The 15,887-nt window shown below is 43.6% G+C and overlaps 1 protein-coding gene across 5 annotated transcripts in view; it reads left to right on the plus strand.

Moving 5' to 3' along the window:
* LOC137095564 (thyroid hormone receptor-associated protein 3-like) overlaps nucleotides 1-15,887 on the plus strand; it is a 66,691-nt gene that overhangs the window by 45,951 nt on the left and 4,853 nt on the right. For 3 of the 5 annotated variants that reach the window (XM_067462344.1, XM_067462345.1, XM_067462346.1), the window contains 6 exons: nucleotides 614-786; nucleotides 1,763-1,868; nucleotides 3,074-3,158; nucleotides 6,160-6,341; nucleotides 7,198-7,393; nucleotides 10,961-11,176. In XM_067462344.1, coding sequence (XP_067318445.1) covers nucleotides 614-786; nucleotides 1,763-1,868; nucleotides 3,074-3,158; nucleotides 6,160-6,341; nucleotides 7,198-7,393; nucleotides 10,961-11,176 — 958 coding nt within the window. The remainder of the gene's footprint in view (nucleotides 1-613; nucleotides 787-1,762; nucleotides 1,869-3,073; nucleotides 3,159-6,159; nucleotides 6,342-7,197; nucleotides 7,394-10,960; nucleotides 11,177-15,887) is intronic. The other 2 variants (XM_067462347.1, XM_067462348.1) reach the window with 2 other exon arrangements.

Genomic DNA, 15,887 nt, shown 5'->3' on the forward strand with positions numbered 1-15,887 from the left:
CTGAGGGGGAAAAGAGGCCTAGGGCTGTTAGGAATTGTGAGAATTGAAGTCCAAAACACCTTTATTGAAGGCCCAGTTTGCCCACACCTAGATTAGTCCCCAAATACATGCAAATAAACAATATCCAATACAGAGCTAGATAAAACAAAGTGGCTGGAGCTGCAGTCTCTCTATGGAAGGAGAATTCATTGGTCTTAAAAAGTGTACTTCAAGCTCTAAATGGAAGTTTTTATTGTATCTAGTTTTGCTTTGTTTATCACTTGTGGAAAATATTGCATTCTCGAAGCACAGTTCTCTAATAAAGTTCAGAGGCCCTGTCCTCTCTCCACTTTTCATCCAGACTGGATTGGAATGGTGATCTAACTCCACAACCTGAAATGTGAAATTGAATTCTAGCTATCCATATTCATAACCATGGTTTGGAAGAGTTAGGAACAAGCAGTGAAAACTATATTAGCAGTAATGTGTGGTTTAGCCTAAAAAATAAATTGGTTCCTGGCATTTAGGTGAATTTGCTTGCATCTGTAATTGGTTGCAAGCAAAGTAATAAGGCTACTGCCATGTCTTATTGACATGTCTGTTAAAGCATTGTCTGTCTCTGCTCCACATACAGCCCCAGTGGGATCTTGGCCCAGGAACGCAAACTGAGCCACGACTTAGTGCACAGCAGCAAGAAAGAGCAGGAGTTCCGCTCCATTTTCCATCACATCCAGTCGGCCCAGTCTCAGCGGAGCCCCTCTGAGCTTTTTGCACAGCACATCGTGACCATTGTCCACCATGTCAAAGGTGAGTGGTGTGAGAGGCGGAGAGTAGGTAAGCTGTGGCTTGGCACTACTCTGCTTCATCACTGATCTGTGGCAGATGGGATCACAGTGGGCTCCACGGTTGATTTTTCCTTCTTTTTGTTGTGTCCTCTTTCAGTGTTATTCTCCAGAGTAGCCAGAGTACAATTTGCTTACTATTTCAAGAATTCTGGAATGGTCTATTTTGACCTCCTTTTAGGGGTTTACTTTTTGTTCCACCTCCAGAGAGAGTGGGCTGACTCAAAGAGGCCAGTTGGCAACTATTAAGCCATTTCCCCCGTTCCCTGGTGAACTCGGCTGAATTGTAAACAAGAGGAGGGCCAGACAGAAAAGGAAAATGTTTTTTTTACTCATAGAATCGTTTGCCAGAGTCTTTTCTTTGGAATCTTGGATGCCCTGCCCCAGCTGCGCATGAAATGTGAGCTTGGTGGTTCTACCATTATTATGGAGACCAGGCATCTACAAAAGAAGTTTGCAGTAAATGAGAAAGGAAACCTTGGCCCCTATTTCTATCTAGGAGGTCATTTGCTCCTAAGTGCCATTGGGAAAGTGGGATTGCCCTGCAAATGATATGCACATGATATGGGTTCCTTCTTATATCATATCTCTCTATTCAGGATGGCTTAAAAATGAAAAGCAAGATCCGCTTTACCTGAAGATATAAACAGTTCAGAAACAGGATGGATAGGAGAGTGGCATGATGTAACATTGGGTCATTTTGTTATTCAGTAGATTCAACTGTCTTGGACACTGGCTGCTTAAGGGCTGTTGAATTTCTTATTTATTGAAAGGAAAGGGAACAGGACTCCTCTCTTTCTCTTTCTCTCCTTTCTTCACCTTTTCATCTATTGTTTGCTTCCTGAATCTGTTGCAGACCTTCTTGCAGAGCTCACTTTTATGTTGCCCAAAGTTCAAACGCAGTATAATAATAATGTGGTATTTCCTCAACACAAATGCAGAGCATCACTTTGGCTCCTCGGGAATGACGTTGAATGAACGTTTTACAAAATACCTAAAGCGAGCGGAGCAGGAGTCAGCTAAGAACAAAAGTCCTGAAATTCACAGGTGAGTAGCGGGCAGCAAGAAGGCATGGTTCCCAAAAAGTGGAGGAGAACTCGAGAACTTCGCCCCAAAGCCCTATACGTACTCTCTCCTGAGTTTCAGGTCATAGCCTTTAGAATCTAAGAAAGACTTGGAAAGACTTGGTGGGTGTTAAGCAGGATGCGGTGGACAGGTTGCTACAGAGCTTGCAGGCCCTGAGTTACGTTGGGTGAGTAGGCTTATTAACAAAAGATCCTCCTCATAAATGCATAGCAGCAGCGTGACCCAGCACCAGTAGCCCAAAGTGATGAAAAGAACAAAAACACATAGACCAATGTTATTTCTTCCATTGAAGGCTATTATTTATAGAAAAATAATATGGTTGCACTGAGTTCAAACTTCACTTTGGAGCTTAACACATGAGGCCTTCTTATACCGAGGCCTACCCCACACTCTGAGGCCACTCTTCCACAATGAGGCCTACTACCACTGAGACCCATTCGTCCTCTGAGGCCTTCTCTCACACAGAGAGGCTTTTTTCACACTGAGAACTCTCAGACTGGGTCGTTGCTAAGCAACGTGCACACCTTCCTTTATTGAACTACAGCTTTTGCTGAGTCATTGCATCCATTTAACCCTTTCAGTGTTTAACTAATATTTTTGTAATTAAAAGTACTAATATTTCTGACTAGTTATGCATCACATTTGCCATCTTTTTTGGGAAGCAGGTTGAAGTCATAACCAAATGAGGGAGTCACTGCTTTGGTGCAACAAGAAGCATTTTCCAGTTACTTGCCAAAAAGTATTTTTAACTTGACATTAGCTGGTTCTTTGCTCTTCCTTTATTGATCCTCCGTTTTAAAAAAAGTAACGGAAATTATTAAATATTTGGGAATAAAAATATCTTCCCAAGTGACCGGAAAACATGTATTCCAAGTATTGAGAAACCCTAAGAGAAGAATCCTAGTCTTCATTTATCCTCCTTTAAAAAAAAGAAAGAAAGAAAACAGTGGAAAGTGTTAAAAATATGGGATAAAAATATCCCCTCAAAGTGTTGAAAAACATTCTGGGAAGCTGGAGCGTAACCCTCCAAGCCTTGCTCATATAAATTGGTGCTTTTATAGTCAATGCATTGGGACTGAAGTCTGTTTTGCTCATTATATAAATACCAAAAGAAGTGGTGTTTCCATGGCATTTTCTTAACCCTGCTGTGCCTTTTTTGTTTTTAGGAGAATAGACATTTCCCCGAGTTCTTTTAGAAAACATGGATTCTCTCAAGAGGAGACCAAAAGTTCCAAAGAACCCAGCTACAAGGTGAACTGTTACCCTTGTGCTATAGTTTAAATACATATAACATATATATGCTTGAGGCATGAACCTTTTATTTCTATTTGTGTAAATATATATCTATAAATATATATATAAAGTGATATATTTTTTCATTTTACTTGCTCTCTACTTAAGTTTGTGTTTTTCTTTCAAGGATGGGCATAATTCTAAAAATGAACTACAAAGGGTTAATTTTTAATAAAAAAAATGTATCAACAACCTTTGTGAAGTGAAGTGGTTAGAAATATGGTATAAAAAAAAGATCCCCAAAGTCAATTGAGGTTGAGCTTGAGACAAAAAGAGTGGATTTTTGGAAACAAGTGACCTTGATGATGGAAGAGGCTTTTTGTGATATTTTGCTGCTTGTAAGTATGACTCAATCCCTTGTCTTTCCGTGATATTTCCAACCATGTTTTCAGACAGACAGACAGAGGTGCATGTCAGGAAAAGAGGAGTAAAGCACAGCTGTATCTGAGCCAAACACAGAGATAATCCATATTCTTTTGCTCCTAATGTGTTGTATACTGTTGAATGTTGTCAAGAATTCTTAAAAATGTGACGCACTTGGGAGTATTTCACACTGAAATGTTTATAAGCCCCATGGGCATATTGTTCGCTATTTTTTTCAAGCCAAACCAAAAGGAAATGGAAAAACTCATTGAATTTAAACACTGGATGTTAATGTACGTTTTGGGCAGTGCTGCCAAAGTGTTTCTATATTATGCCTGTATTACATTGCTCATTAGTTTTGAAAGGTAAAATAGCCGTATCTCTGTTCTGTGACCTTATCTCTGTTCTATACTATCTCCAGTGCATGCAGGTGAGTAAATGCGCATAAATACTCCATGTTTAGCAGGTTTTTGTCAAGATGAGTCTTAAGATGAAAAAGAACTAAGCAAATTAATGCCTATTAACTGCCTGGGATTTGCCAGCGGCTCTTCATGGCAAGTCTGTTGTGGTGTTACCAGATGAAAACTTTGTGTTCTCCATGAAAAAGAAAAGAGTTCTCCTTCATGATTGGGAGTCAAAGAGAACCAATAGAGCTCACAAAAACCAACTTCTGTAATAATGGAAGCCACCCTTTAAGACTTGTATGAGGAAGACTTTTGAAAGAGAGCTGCTGGTGGCTTGCCTTTAAACTGAAGCAAAACTGACTGCTATATCTGAACTGAAAGTGACTGTAAAATCAAGAGATCCTGCGCATCCACCTTTTTGGTAGAGGAAGCAAAGAGACATGAAACAACTTTTTAAAAGTGCATTTTTAGTCCTTGAGCAACCTCCTAAAAGCTATTCTTCTTTCTATCTTATCCCTTCCTTGCCACTTAAAGCATACAAATTAATATTAGTGTTGGGAAAATAAAGAGTATTGGATTATCATGTATAGTCATTGCATGTTTGGGAGGAGGAATCTGATTCTGTACTCTTTAGAGATCCCTGACACTTCGAACCATGGCTCAGAGCACAAAAGTCAGCGCCCAATGCAAGCTATCTTTCAGAATAGTTTGAACATGTCCTGCAGAGGCTACAAATAGTGGGACTGGTAAAGAGTGAGCCGGGAAGAGTTGACTGTGCCATAGTTGTACACAAGAAGCAAGGAGCTCTTAGTCAAAACAGAGAGTACTTGAACTCCAGTCAAATCTGGCTCCCTTTGGCTTTGGAATTGTCAGTGACCGGTGCATTTTTGAACCTCTCCTCCCTACCGCCGAAGTGCAAGTAACACAATGCTGAGTTTGTGCTTACTGTGCAGAGCGTTGAGTCTTGAGAGGTGAGACTGAGCACGAAGCATGGCTGCAAAGTGGTGGTTCAGGACAAGAAGACTACAAAGCCCGTTCCCCACGTAAACATTCAGGAGGCCAGGAAAAATTAAACTATCCGTAGCATTTTTACGGACAGTAGCTCTTTAGAGGCCTAGCAGAATAGTTTCTTTCTTTGCTGGATGGCTGGGACCTTGATGCTGGCTTTGTTTCCTTTGTTCCGTTGAATAATGACTTCTTTCTGGCACACAAGAAGTGAACACAGTGTAGGGATATTTGGTATCTATAGCAGAGCGGAGTGCAGCATAGCCAGTTCTATGTATGAGCTTATGGTCAGAAACAGGAGAGAAAACTCACAGGTAAGGTTTGCAAAAAGATAAACAGTTTTATTGTTGAGGGCAATTACTTCTCAAATAAAAAAGTAGATAGCCAAGAGAAAATTACCTAATTTTAGTAGAAGAATCCCTAATACTGACTGATGTCTGTGTATCAAGCATCTTGAGGAAGAGAGAGCATTCTGCTCCTTCTTTGAAGGCTTTTAAACAGAGGCTGGATGGCCATCTGTCGGGGGTGCTTTGAATGCAATTTTTCTGCTTCTTGGCAGGGGGTTGGACTGGATGGCCCATGAGGTCTCTTCCAACTCTATCATTCTATGCTCCCTTCTCACACAAAGAACCATAGAGTAGGGTTGCTGTGAGTTTTCCGGACTCTATGACCATGTTTCAGAAGCATTCTTTTTTTACATTTACTCACATCTATGGCAGGCATCCTCAGGTTGTGAGGATGCCTGCCATAGATGTGGGCAAAACGTCAGGAAAGAATGCTTCTGGAACATGGTCATGCAGCCTGGAAAACTGGCAGCAACCAGTGATTCCAGCCATGAAAACCTTCTGCAACAAAAGCCATAAAGCACATTAAAGGGCTTTGGGGAAAATGGGGGAAGAGACCTCTTCATTCATGTAGGAAGCAAAACATAGATATAGGAAACAGGTGAAACAAGACAGCAGGTCTGTCCCACAGAGTTCCCTCTGTCTCTCATGGCTTTATATACAAGTGTTGTCACTTCTAACACAGTGGAAGTGTCTTCCTTGTTGCAAAGTGTATCATGACATCGACCTGACTTTTCCCACTGAGTCCTCTCCAGTCCTGAGGAATGTTAGGATGCTGGGATGGTGAAGGAATAGCTGGAGGTCCAGGCATGAAACCTTTTCTCCCTGTCCCTCTCCTTCCAGGCTGAAAGCAAATATAAGGATGACACGGTTGACCTCCGCCTTGATATTGAGCGGCGCAAAAAACATAAGGAGAAGGACAGGCGGGGCAAGTCCAGGGAATCAGTGGACTCCAGGCCCTCGAGCCATTCACGGGAGCAGTCAGCAGAGAAGGCGGAAAGGTCTCACAAAGGGTCCAAAAAGAAGTATGTGCGAGAGGAGTTGCCTCGTACTTTGTTATATGTTTTCCATAGGATGGTTGGCTGCTGATAGAAGCACCTGATCATACTGAATAGAAGAAACAGCATGGCACCGTAGTCTAGGATGCTGCAAATGATAGGCTGTTGGAGGAGGCCTCTCCACATTGAGCCTCCTTTAAATTTGGAGGAAGGAGCGCCTGGAGTTTGTTGGTATGTGTCCGTACCTCCTGTGTGTTCAGGAAGCTGCAGCGTCTCCCAAAGAATGCCAGAGATAGAAGTCGATTCTGAGGACAAGAGGGTAATGTAGGGTTCATTTTTGTTCACTTCAGACCCATTTGCCCAGTCTTTTGGAGCCAAGCACCACCTCATATGTAAATGTGGGCCTTTTGAGAACGTATATTCTCCAATGAAGCCTATAGGTGGTGGGCCAGATGTATTTCTGGGTCTTAGGAGCAGCAGACTTCTCATTGAGCGAACCATTATCAGCTCTCAATGATACCAGAACATAGATGGCCAGTTGCAGGTGGAAGGGGCACATTGGGATTGGCACATTGATTCTTGGTCCCTTTGCATTTGCGAAGCAAGTATTGCTGGCTCACAACAGCCAGGAGGGGAGTGCATTTGGGTTGTGCAGCACCACAACTTTTTCAGCTGTAAAGGGCAGCAGGAATGTGGAAAAAAAACCTACCAGTACCATTTATACTGGGTTTCCTAAGGATGCTGATTTCTAGGCAGCTAAAGCGTAATTCTGAATGGGTTATGTATCAATTTCTGACAGGTAACTTAGATATGGCTAAGCAGAGGTCTGGCTGCTCCTGACTGACCTTGATCTTTTCTTTTTCCTTTCTTTGTCCTGGCTTAGGAAGCACCGCCTTGTCCAGGAGCGCTCTCGATCCAGCTCTTCCTCCTCTCGGTCCTCATGTTCCTACAAGGCGGAGGAGTACCCCAAGGAGGCCGAAGAGCGAGAGGAGCCTGCTCCCCCTGGTTTTGACAAGTCCCGCCTCGGCACCAAGGAGTTTGCTGGCCCCAGTGAGAGGGGCAGAGCCCGGGGGACCTTCGTAAGTGGCCCTTCCAGGGAGCGGGAGCAGAGGGCTGGGGTGGCATCTTTGGGCTTCCCTTCATTCTTGTAAGGTTTTTGAAGAGCCAGGCCTTTCGGGAAGGCTTCTGCACATCTTGCAATAGCTGCCTACCTACCCAACCCTTTGCCTATTTAGAGAAATGGGCCTAATTCAAGTAAAACATAGTTGAAGTAAAACATGAGAGAAATGAGTTGTCATGAAATTTTGTGAGGGTTTAAGACAGTGCTTCTCAACCTTCCTGATGCCGCAGCCAATTAATACAGTTCTTCATGTTGTGGTGACCCCCAACCAAAAAATTATTTTTGTTGCTACTTCATAACTGCAGATTTGCTACTGTTATGAATTGTAATGGAAATATCTGATATGCAGGGTGCATTTTCATTCGCTGGACCAAATTTGGCATAAATGCCTGATACGCCCAAATTTTAATACTTGTGGGATTAAGGGGGATTAATTTTGTCATCTGGGAGTTGTAGTTGCAGGGATTTATAGTTCACCTATTATCAAAGAGCATTCTGAACTCCACTAACAATGGATTGAACCAAACCTGGCACACAGAACTCCCATGACGAACAGAAAATTCTGGAAGGGTTTGGTGGGCATTGACCTTGAGTTTTGTAGTTCACCTCCATCCATAGAGCACTGTGGACTCAAACAATGATGGATTGGACCAAATTTGGCATAAATGTTCTATATACCCAAATATGAACACTGGTGGTTTGGGGAAAATAGACTTGACATTTGGGAGTTGTAGTTGCTGGGATTTATAGTTCACCTACAATCAAAGAGTATTCTGAACTCCACCAACGATAGAATTGGGCCAAATTTCCCACACAGAACCCCTGTGACCAACAGAAAATATTGTGTTTTCTTATGGTTTTGGGGACCCCTCATGACACCCCCACGGGTCCCAACCCTCAGATTGAGAAATGATGACATTCTGCAACCCCACCAGCCATAGAATTGGGCCAAACTTCCCACATAGAACCCCCAGGAGTATCAGAAAATACTTCTGACACCCCTTCACTACCCCCCAGGGGTCCTGACCTTGTAACCTGCATCCCATTTTAAAACTTCCTAAAATCGAACAGATTTTTTTTATTATTATTATTAAACTTTATTTGTACCCCGCTAGCATCTCCCGAAGGACTCGATGCGGCTTACAAAGGCCAAGGCCTCAACACACAATATAACAATACAGAACCAAAGCAAATTAAAAACAATTCAGCAATTGAAACAACAAGCAATAAACAATAACAAAGACATAATAAAATTGGGCCGGGTCAAAGTAATGGGTACAGGATTAAAAGTACTGGTGTGAACAGGTGATATACAAGGCATTATAGGGCAAGTGCAGTGTGTGGTGTACAGCAGTCTTAATTCTAGTAAAGTGCTTAAGGACTTGGTGACAGGGATTTCCTAGTCTGGGAAGTTACATCGGAACAGCCAGGTCTTCAAGTTCTTTCTGAAGACTGCCAATGTAGGGGCCTGTCTAAGGTCTTTGGGGAGGGTGTTCCAAGTCGGGGGGCCGCCACGGAAAAGGCCCTGTCTTGAGTCCCCACCAAACGTGCTTGCGACGCAGGCAGGATCACGAGCAGGGCCTCTCCAAATGATCGGAGTGAGCATGTGGGTTCGTAGATGGAAATGTGGTCCCGCAGGTAGGATGGTCCCAAACCGTTCAGGGCTTTGTAGGTAAGCACCTGCACCTTAAATTGGGCTCGGAAAATAAACGGCAGCCAGTGGAGCTCCTTAAACAGGAGGGTTGACCTCTCTCTGTAAGGAGCCCCGGTTAACATTCTGGCTGCTGCTCGTTGTACCAGTTGGAACTTCCAAGCCGTTTTCAAGGGCAGCCCCACGTAGAGCGCATTACAGTAATCCAACCTGCAGGTGACCAAGGCATGGACCACCCCGGCCAGATCAGCCTTTGCGAGGTACTGTCGCAGTTGGCGCACGAGTCTCAGTTGTGTGAAAACCCTCCCAGACACCGCCAACACCTGAGCCTCAAGCGTAAGCGATGAGTCCAGGAGGACTCCCAAACTGCGGACCTGTGGCTTCAGGGGGAGTGTAACCCCGTCCAACACAGGTTGCCACCCTATACCCCGGTCAGGTTTACGATCAACCAGGAGGACCTCTGTCTTGTCGGGATTGATCTTCAGCTTGTTCCTCCTCATCCAGATAGACACAGCAGCCAGGCACTCGTCCAGCACCCGAGAGGCCTCCTTGGAGTTGGGTGGAAAATAGTAGAGTTGTGTGTCATCTGCGTAGAGGTGGTACCTAACTCCAAAACTCCGGATGACCTCTCCCAGCGGTTTCATGTAGTTGTTAAAAAGCATGGGAGACAAAATAGAGCCTTGCGGGACCCCACAGGTCAAAGGCCAGGGGTCTGAACAGGTGTCTCCCAGCTTCACCATCTGGGATCGACCCTCCAGGAAGGATCGGAGCCACGACAAAACCGTGTCCCCGAGACCCATCCCAGAGAATCGTCCCAGAAGGATACCATGATCGATGGTATCGAAAGCCTCTGAGATGTCCAAGAGAACCAACAGGGTCACACTCCCCCTGTCCAACTCTCTGCGGAGGTCATCCACCAAGGTGACCAAGGCTGTCTCGGTGCTGTGACCAGGCCTGAAACCAGACTATGACTGATCTAGGTAGTTGATGTCATCTAAAAAGCCCTGGAGCTGGGAGGCAACTACCCGCTCTAGCACCTTGCCCAGGAAGGGAGGTTGGAGATTGGTCTGAAATTGTTCAACACTGTGGAGTCGAGGGAGACCTTTTTAAGGAGTGGCCAAACCACAGCTTGTTTCAGGTGAGATGGAAAAAACCCCTGCTCCAACGACGCATTAATGATCAACACAAACCAATCAACCAACCCCTCCCTGGCCGATTTAATTAGCCAAGACAGGCAAGAGTCCAGAGCAGACGTGGTCGCTCTCACAGCCCCAAGGACCTCCTCCACGGTCTCAGGAAGAACAAGCCTAAAAGAATCCCACAAAGTTGGACAAGCAGATGCCTCAATCACCTCCTCTTGCACTGTGATGAAATTGGAGTCGAGCTCACGGCGTATCTGAGAGACTTTGTCTGCAAATTTTTGTGCGAAATCGCGACACCGAGTTGCTGGGTTGTCTGAGGTCTCCTCCACCACAGGTGGCTGAAGGAGTTCCCCGACGACCCGGAACAACTCCGATGATCTATTAACTGCAGGCGCTATACGGGTAGTCATATACGCCTCCCTGGCTACTCGTATAGCCACGGTATACGCCCTGAGAGAGGCTGTGGCCCGTGCTCAGTCAGACACGTCCTGAGATCTCCTCCAAGTGTGCTCTAGCCCCCTCCTCGCATGCTTCATCACAGCCAGATTCAAAGCCTGTAAAGATTCATCTGACTTCATCCATGGAAATGTTGAATAGCATTTAGGTACCTTAGTTGGGATTCAGTTCCCTCTTGATTTAAGCAGCTTGAACCAAGAATGAAGAGGAGGCTATCTTCCCAGCCAGTACACAAACCTTTCTCTCTCATGTCCCTTCCTCTCATGACGCCAAACAGCAGTTCCGGGCCAGGGGCCGTGGCTGGGGAAGAGGCACCTTTTCCAGCAACAGCAACAACAAGAGCAGCAGCAGTGGTGGAGTTGGTGGTGGCAGTGGCGCAGTTGGTGGCAGCAGCAGCGGCGTTGGATGCGGTGTGAGCACCAATTTCCAGAAGCGGCCCCGAGAGGAGGAGTGGGACCCCGAGTACACACCCAAGAGCAAGAAATACTACTTGGTAGGTGTGCTGAGAGTAGGCCTGTCTTGTGGAAACATTGTACTGGTATGGTTTGGGGGCTGTGGGCCCTTCGTTTGGGCACCTTGTCTTGACCCTTGAGGATTGATACGCACACAGTGGGCCTCTCCCAGGGCAGTATTGTGGGTTAGATCTGTACTGCACAGTGATAACAGTGTTGAGGTTTGGTGCCCTGCCTCCAAAAACCTGCTATCCCAATCAGACACCAGAGACAAGGAGATTAAAATGCAATAGATTTATTCTGGCTAGAGCAAAGCCACTGGGCATGCAACAGGAAAAATAGTGCCACGAGGCTGAGATGTAACTCAGCCCTTTTATTGTAGAGCTTTCTAAAATTTATAAACGTGCATGTGCAAGTCTTTTCCCTCATTCACATCCCAAGTTGCCATCCAATTAAACCCCTGTTTGCCAGACAGGAAAAGCACCATGAAATTGGGAACACTGACGGCCATAGTGCCTTCTGTAAAGCCCTGGGATATATATTTTTGTTACTACTGTGAAAGAGAGCACTTGCACTTGATTGAAGATGATAAGAATGTGGTAGATAACAGGATGAGGGAATAAAGGAGTAAATTCTAAGAAGATGGTGCTGTGCAGCCGCTCCCCTGACTAAAGAGAATGGCATAGGATGGGAGCCATTGGAGTTAAAATATCCAACTGATACAGCTATGGTCCACAATCAATGACACAGCACTGTACTTTCATTCCATGCCCTGGGACTATCCCATTCCCTTCTTTTGTTTACAGTTTGGCCATTCCGTATGGTAGTTGTTACCATAGGTCATTGGGCATTGTTCTGAGTTGTTTTTATATGTTATAGTTTTTACTTTATTGTATTGTACTATGTGTTTATTTTATGCTTTGTCTTGGCACGTTGTGCCATATGTAAGCCACCTCGAGTACCTTTGGGGAGATGGAGGCGTGGTACAAAAATAAAATTATTATTATTATATTTGGGGACTTCCGGTTTGGCGACAATGGCGGCTGGCTGGACTCTAGTGGAGCTCCGCTGACTCAACCTCCAACCGAAGGCTAGCGGAGGCGACATAACCTCCAATATCGTGCCGGATCGAAGGCCTGAGAAACGCAAAGCCTCCTAACTCCGATCCGACGGTCTCGAGAGCCGATCTCCCTCAAGGAGATCGGCCAGCAGACCCGGATGGGAGGAAGGCAGCGGCTAGTGGGGAGGTATCCCGTCCAGGGACCTGGATCCGGGAACGACAGCTGACCGAGCGCCAAAACTTTTAAGGACGTGGAGAAGAACGCTAAAGGTGAGCGGAATCAATAGCAACAGTAACAACAAGTAACCCCCAGGATATGTTATAATGTAAGAAGGAAGGAAAGGCAGGAAAAAGCTAGAAAAGCTTGAAAGCCGAATAGAAAAGAGACGGCATAAGAGCGATTTGAAGAGAGTGAAAGAGGAGCCTGGGGTGAAAGAGTTACAAAAGGTTAAAAGTTAACAAGATAAAGGAGAAAAGCAAAGCAAGACAAAAGCTAAAAGATGATAGAGGCGAGAGAGAAAAGCCAGGAATGAAAAGAATCAGAGAATAAGAGAGTAAAAGGGCAGGAACCAGGAGAAAAGAAGAAATAACACAGTGCGCGACTCAGGGTACAAAACAAGGCGAAACAGGAAGGAAAAAGCCGAGCGCGCAAGAGGGAGAGAAGGGGTCAAGGATTTGAACAGAAAGTGACCAAACCTTGCCTGCCTGCCATATTGTCCTTGAAAACGCCATCCCTTCTAAGGCACCTCGCATTGCTGGCCTCTGAAACCAGGGAGTCACGAGGCGCGCTCCTCCGGAAGCAACAAGACCGCGGCGGAAGACAGAGCTACCCAAAGTAACCTGGGAGGGAGAAGGCGGAAGTGGGACACCACGAGGCGCGCTCCCCCCAGAACCAGCCAAATCCACGCGGCTCCGGAAAGGAGAAGGCGGAAGTGACATCAAAGGGAGGCGGAAAGCAAGGAAAGAGAGGAAAGCCTAGAGAGGGAGGAAGTGAATTAATCAGTGGAGAATCAACAGAGAGTGAAAAAGCAAACCAACTATAGAGCTACTAAGACAGGAAAGCATAGAACCAGGAAGAACCAGGAAGAAGAAAGCACTGTGGAAACTCAAGGGTACTAAAGGAAACTATAGAGCTAGTAACTCTAAGAAGTAAAAGACATAAAGAATAAAATAGACACACGAAAGTAAGAAAAGAATATAGGAATAAGAAACGAACGAAGAACCCAGAAATTAAAGAACAGACTCACAGAAATAAAGAAATAAAGCAAGACAAATTAAACAAAAAGTTACTGAAAAATAAATAAATAAATAAATAAAATAAAAAATAAATAAATAAACAAATAAATAAATAAATTAAATTTTTTTTAAAAAAACCAAGGAACTGAAATACGGACACAAAATCGACTAAAATATCGGAAATCAAATAGAGGACCGATTAAAAACAAGAACAAACATCAATTACCCTACCACCCAAACAAAGCAGAAAATTGCAGGAAAATAAACAAATAAAAATAATTAACTAATTATAATATTAAAAAAAAAAAAGGTACGGACAAGTATAAGCATTCAAATATATATTATACAGATACCAACCTATAAATTTACCAAAACGGGGACAAAAGCATACATAATAGAGACTCTGAAGAACTGGATCAAAATGACAACGCCCAAGAATAAAGGAGAAAAAACAGGAAATACAGAAAAGGTGGTGGAACAACCAGAACAAAGGAGAGGCCCAGTATCAGGGAACCCAACAGGAAAGGAAATACTAAAGGAGATACAGAAAATACTAGAACAACAAGAAGCGTACCAAGAGAAACAAGATGCATATCAAAAAGTAGCAGAAGAACAAAGAAAGAGACTCAAAAATGACTTGACTGAAGAACTAGCAAAAATGAGGAAAGAAATAACCAACGAATTAGGAGAAATGAAAAAAGAAATGGATGCGATGAGACAAGACATGAGGAAAAACCAAACGGATGTAGCCAAACTAGAAGAAGCACAAGAAACAATCAATCGAAAGCTAGAAGATATAGAATTAAGAGAAGAACAAATAGAAACGAAACTGGACCAGGCTGAACTAAAAGAACTGGAGTACTATCTAAGATTCCGAAACATACAAGAAGAAGCACAAGAAAATCTAAGGCAAATAATAGTGTCAATAACAGCAGAACTGCTGGAAATTGCTGAAGAGGATGCAGAAACAAATATCGATAGAACTTATCGAATAACGACAGGATATGCCAAAAAATATAAAGTAGAAAGAGATGTGATAGTGCAATTCGGAAGAAAACACATACGTGATGAAATTCTTAAGCGAAGTTCTAAAAATCCACCATACTTCAAAAACAAAAAGGTTACTATTCTGAAAGAACACACCCAATCGACAATCCAAAGAAGAAGAAAATACAAGGAACTGACTGGCGAGCTCAAACGGCAAAATATCAGGTTCAGATGGGAGAGAGGAGAGGGCTTAATGACGACCTACAAGAACGAGAGGATCTGGATAACATCGGAGGAGAAAGCAAAAGATTTCCTAATCTCCCATTATTATCAGGTGGTCATGTTCTTCTATTTTGGAAATTAGGGAGTGTGTAGCCCAGATCATGTCGATTCGCGACCAACTCCTATGTCTCCCCGAAAAATATGTGTAGTCTTGTTCATTAATCATCGTTTGGGGGAGGAGGTTTGCCTTTAATGTTTTTTGTTTACTGAGTTCAGATTTTCTATCTTGTTTGCTGCAAACAAGATAGAAAATCTGAACTCAGTAAACAAAAAACATTAAAGGCAAACCTCCTCCCCCAAACGATGATTAAACTACTAAAAGAATTCAACTTGCAAGATACATGGAGGACACACCACCCAAATGAACAAGACTACACATATTTTTCGGGGAGACATAGGAGTTGGTCGCGAATCGACATGATCTGGGCTACACACTCCCTAATTTCCAAAATAGACAGAATAGAGATACAAACAAGGAAAGATTCAGACCACAGCCCCATAGAATTTATCTACAACCAAAAGAGAAGACAAGGCAACTGGCGACTAGACGACAATTTATTGAAGGATCAAGAAGTTAAACAGTTTATCGGATCTCGACTAGCAGAATTCTTCGAATTAAACGAAACAGGGGATACAGATATCCAGACGATATGGGACGCGGGAAAAGCAGTAATAAGAGGTGTCTGCATACAACAAACAGCGAGAAGAAACAAGAAGAGACAAGAACAGATGAACAAGATAACAGAGGAATTAGATGAAGCAGAACGGAAATTGAAAAAAGACCCAAAAAACACCAAGTTGACAGCCGAAATAGAAGTACTCCAGAGAAGGAGAATAGAGCTAGAAACAGAAAATATGGCAAAAAAACTGAAATTTGCAAAACAAACACATTTTTACAACGCGAACAAAGTGGGTCCGTGGCTAGCAAGGAGGATTGGAAAAACGAAACAAAAGCAGTTCATTACTAAGATCAGCACGAATGGAAGAGAATTCACAAAAGACCAGGACATAATAAATCAATTTAATGAGTACTATGGAACACTGTACTCAAGCGGAAAACCCAAGATAGATGAAATTACTCATTACCTGGGGGAACAAAAACTTGACAAGATCTCAGAAGAACACAGAGGAATTTTAAATAAGGAAATAACAAACCAAGAAATCCAAAAAGCCATTAAGAAGCTAGA

This window comes from Anolis sagrei, chromosome Y (genome assembly GCF_037176765.1).
Source record: "Anolis sagrei isolate rAnoSag1 chromosome Y, rAnoSag1.mat, whole genome shotgun sequence".
Taxonomy (NCBI): Eukaryota; Metazoa; Chordata; class Lepidosauria; order Squamata; family Dactyloidae; genus Anolis; species Anolis sagrei.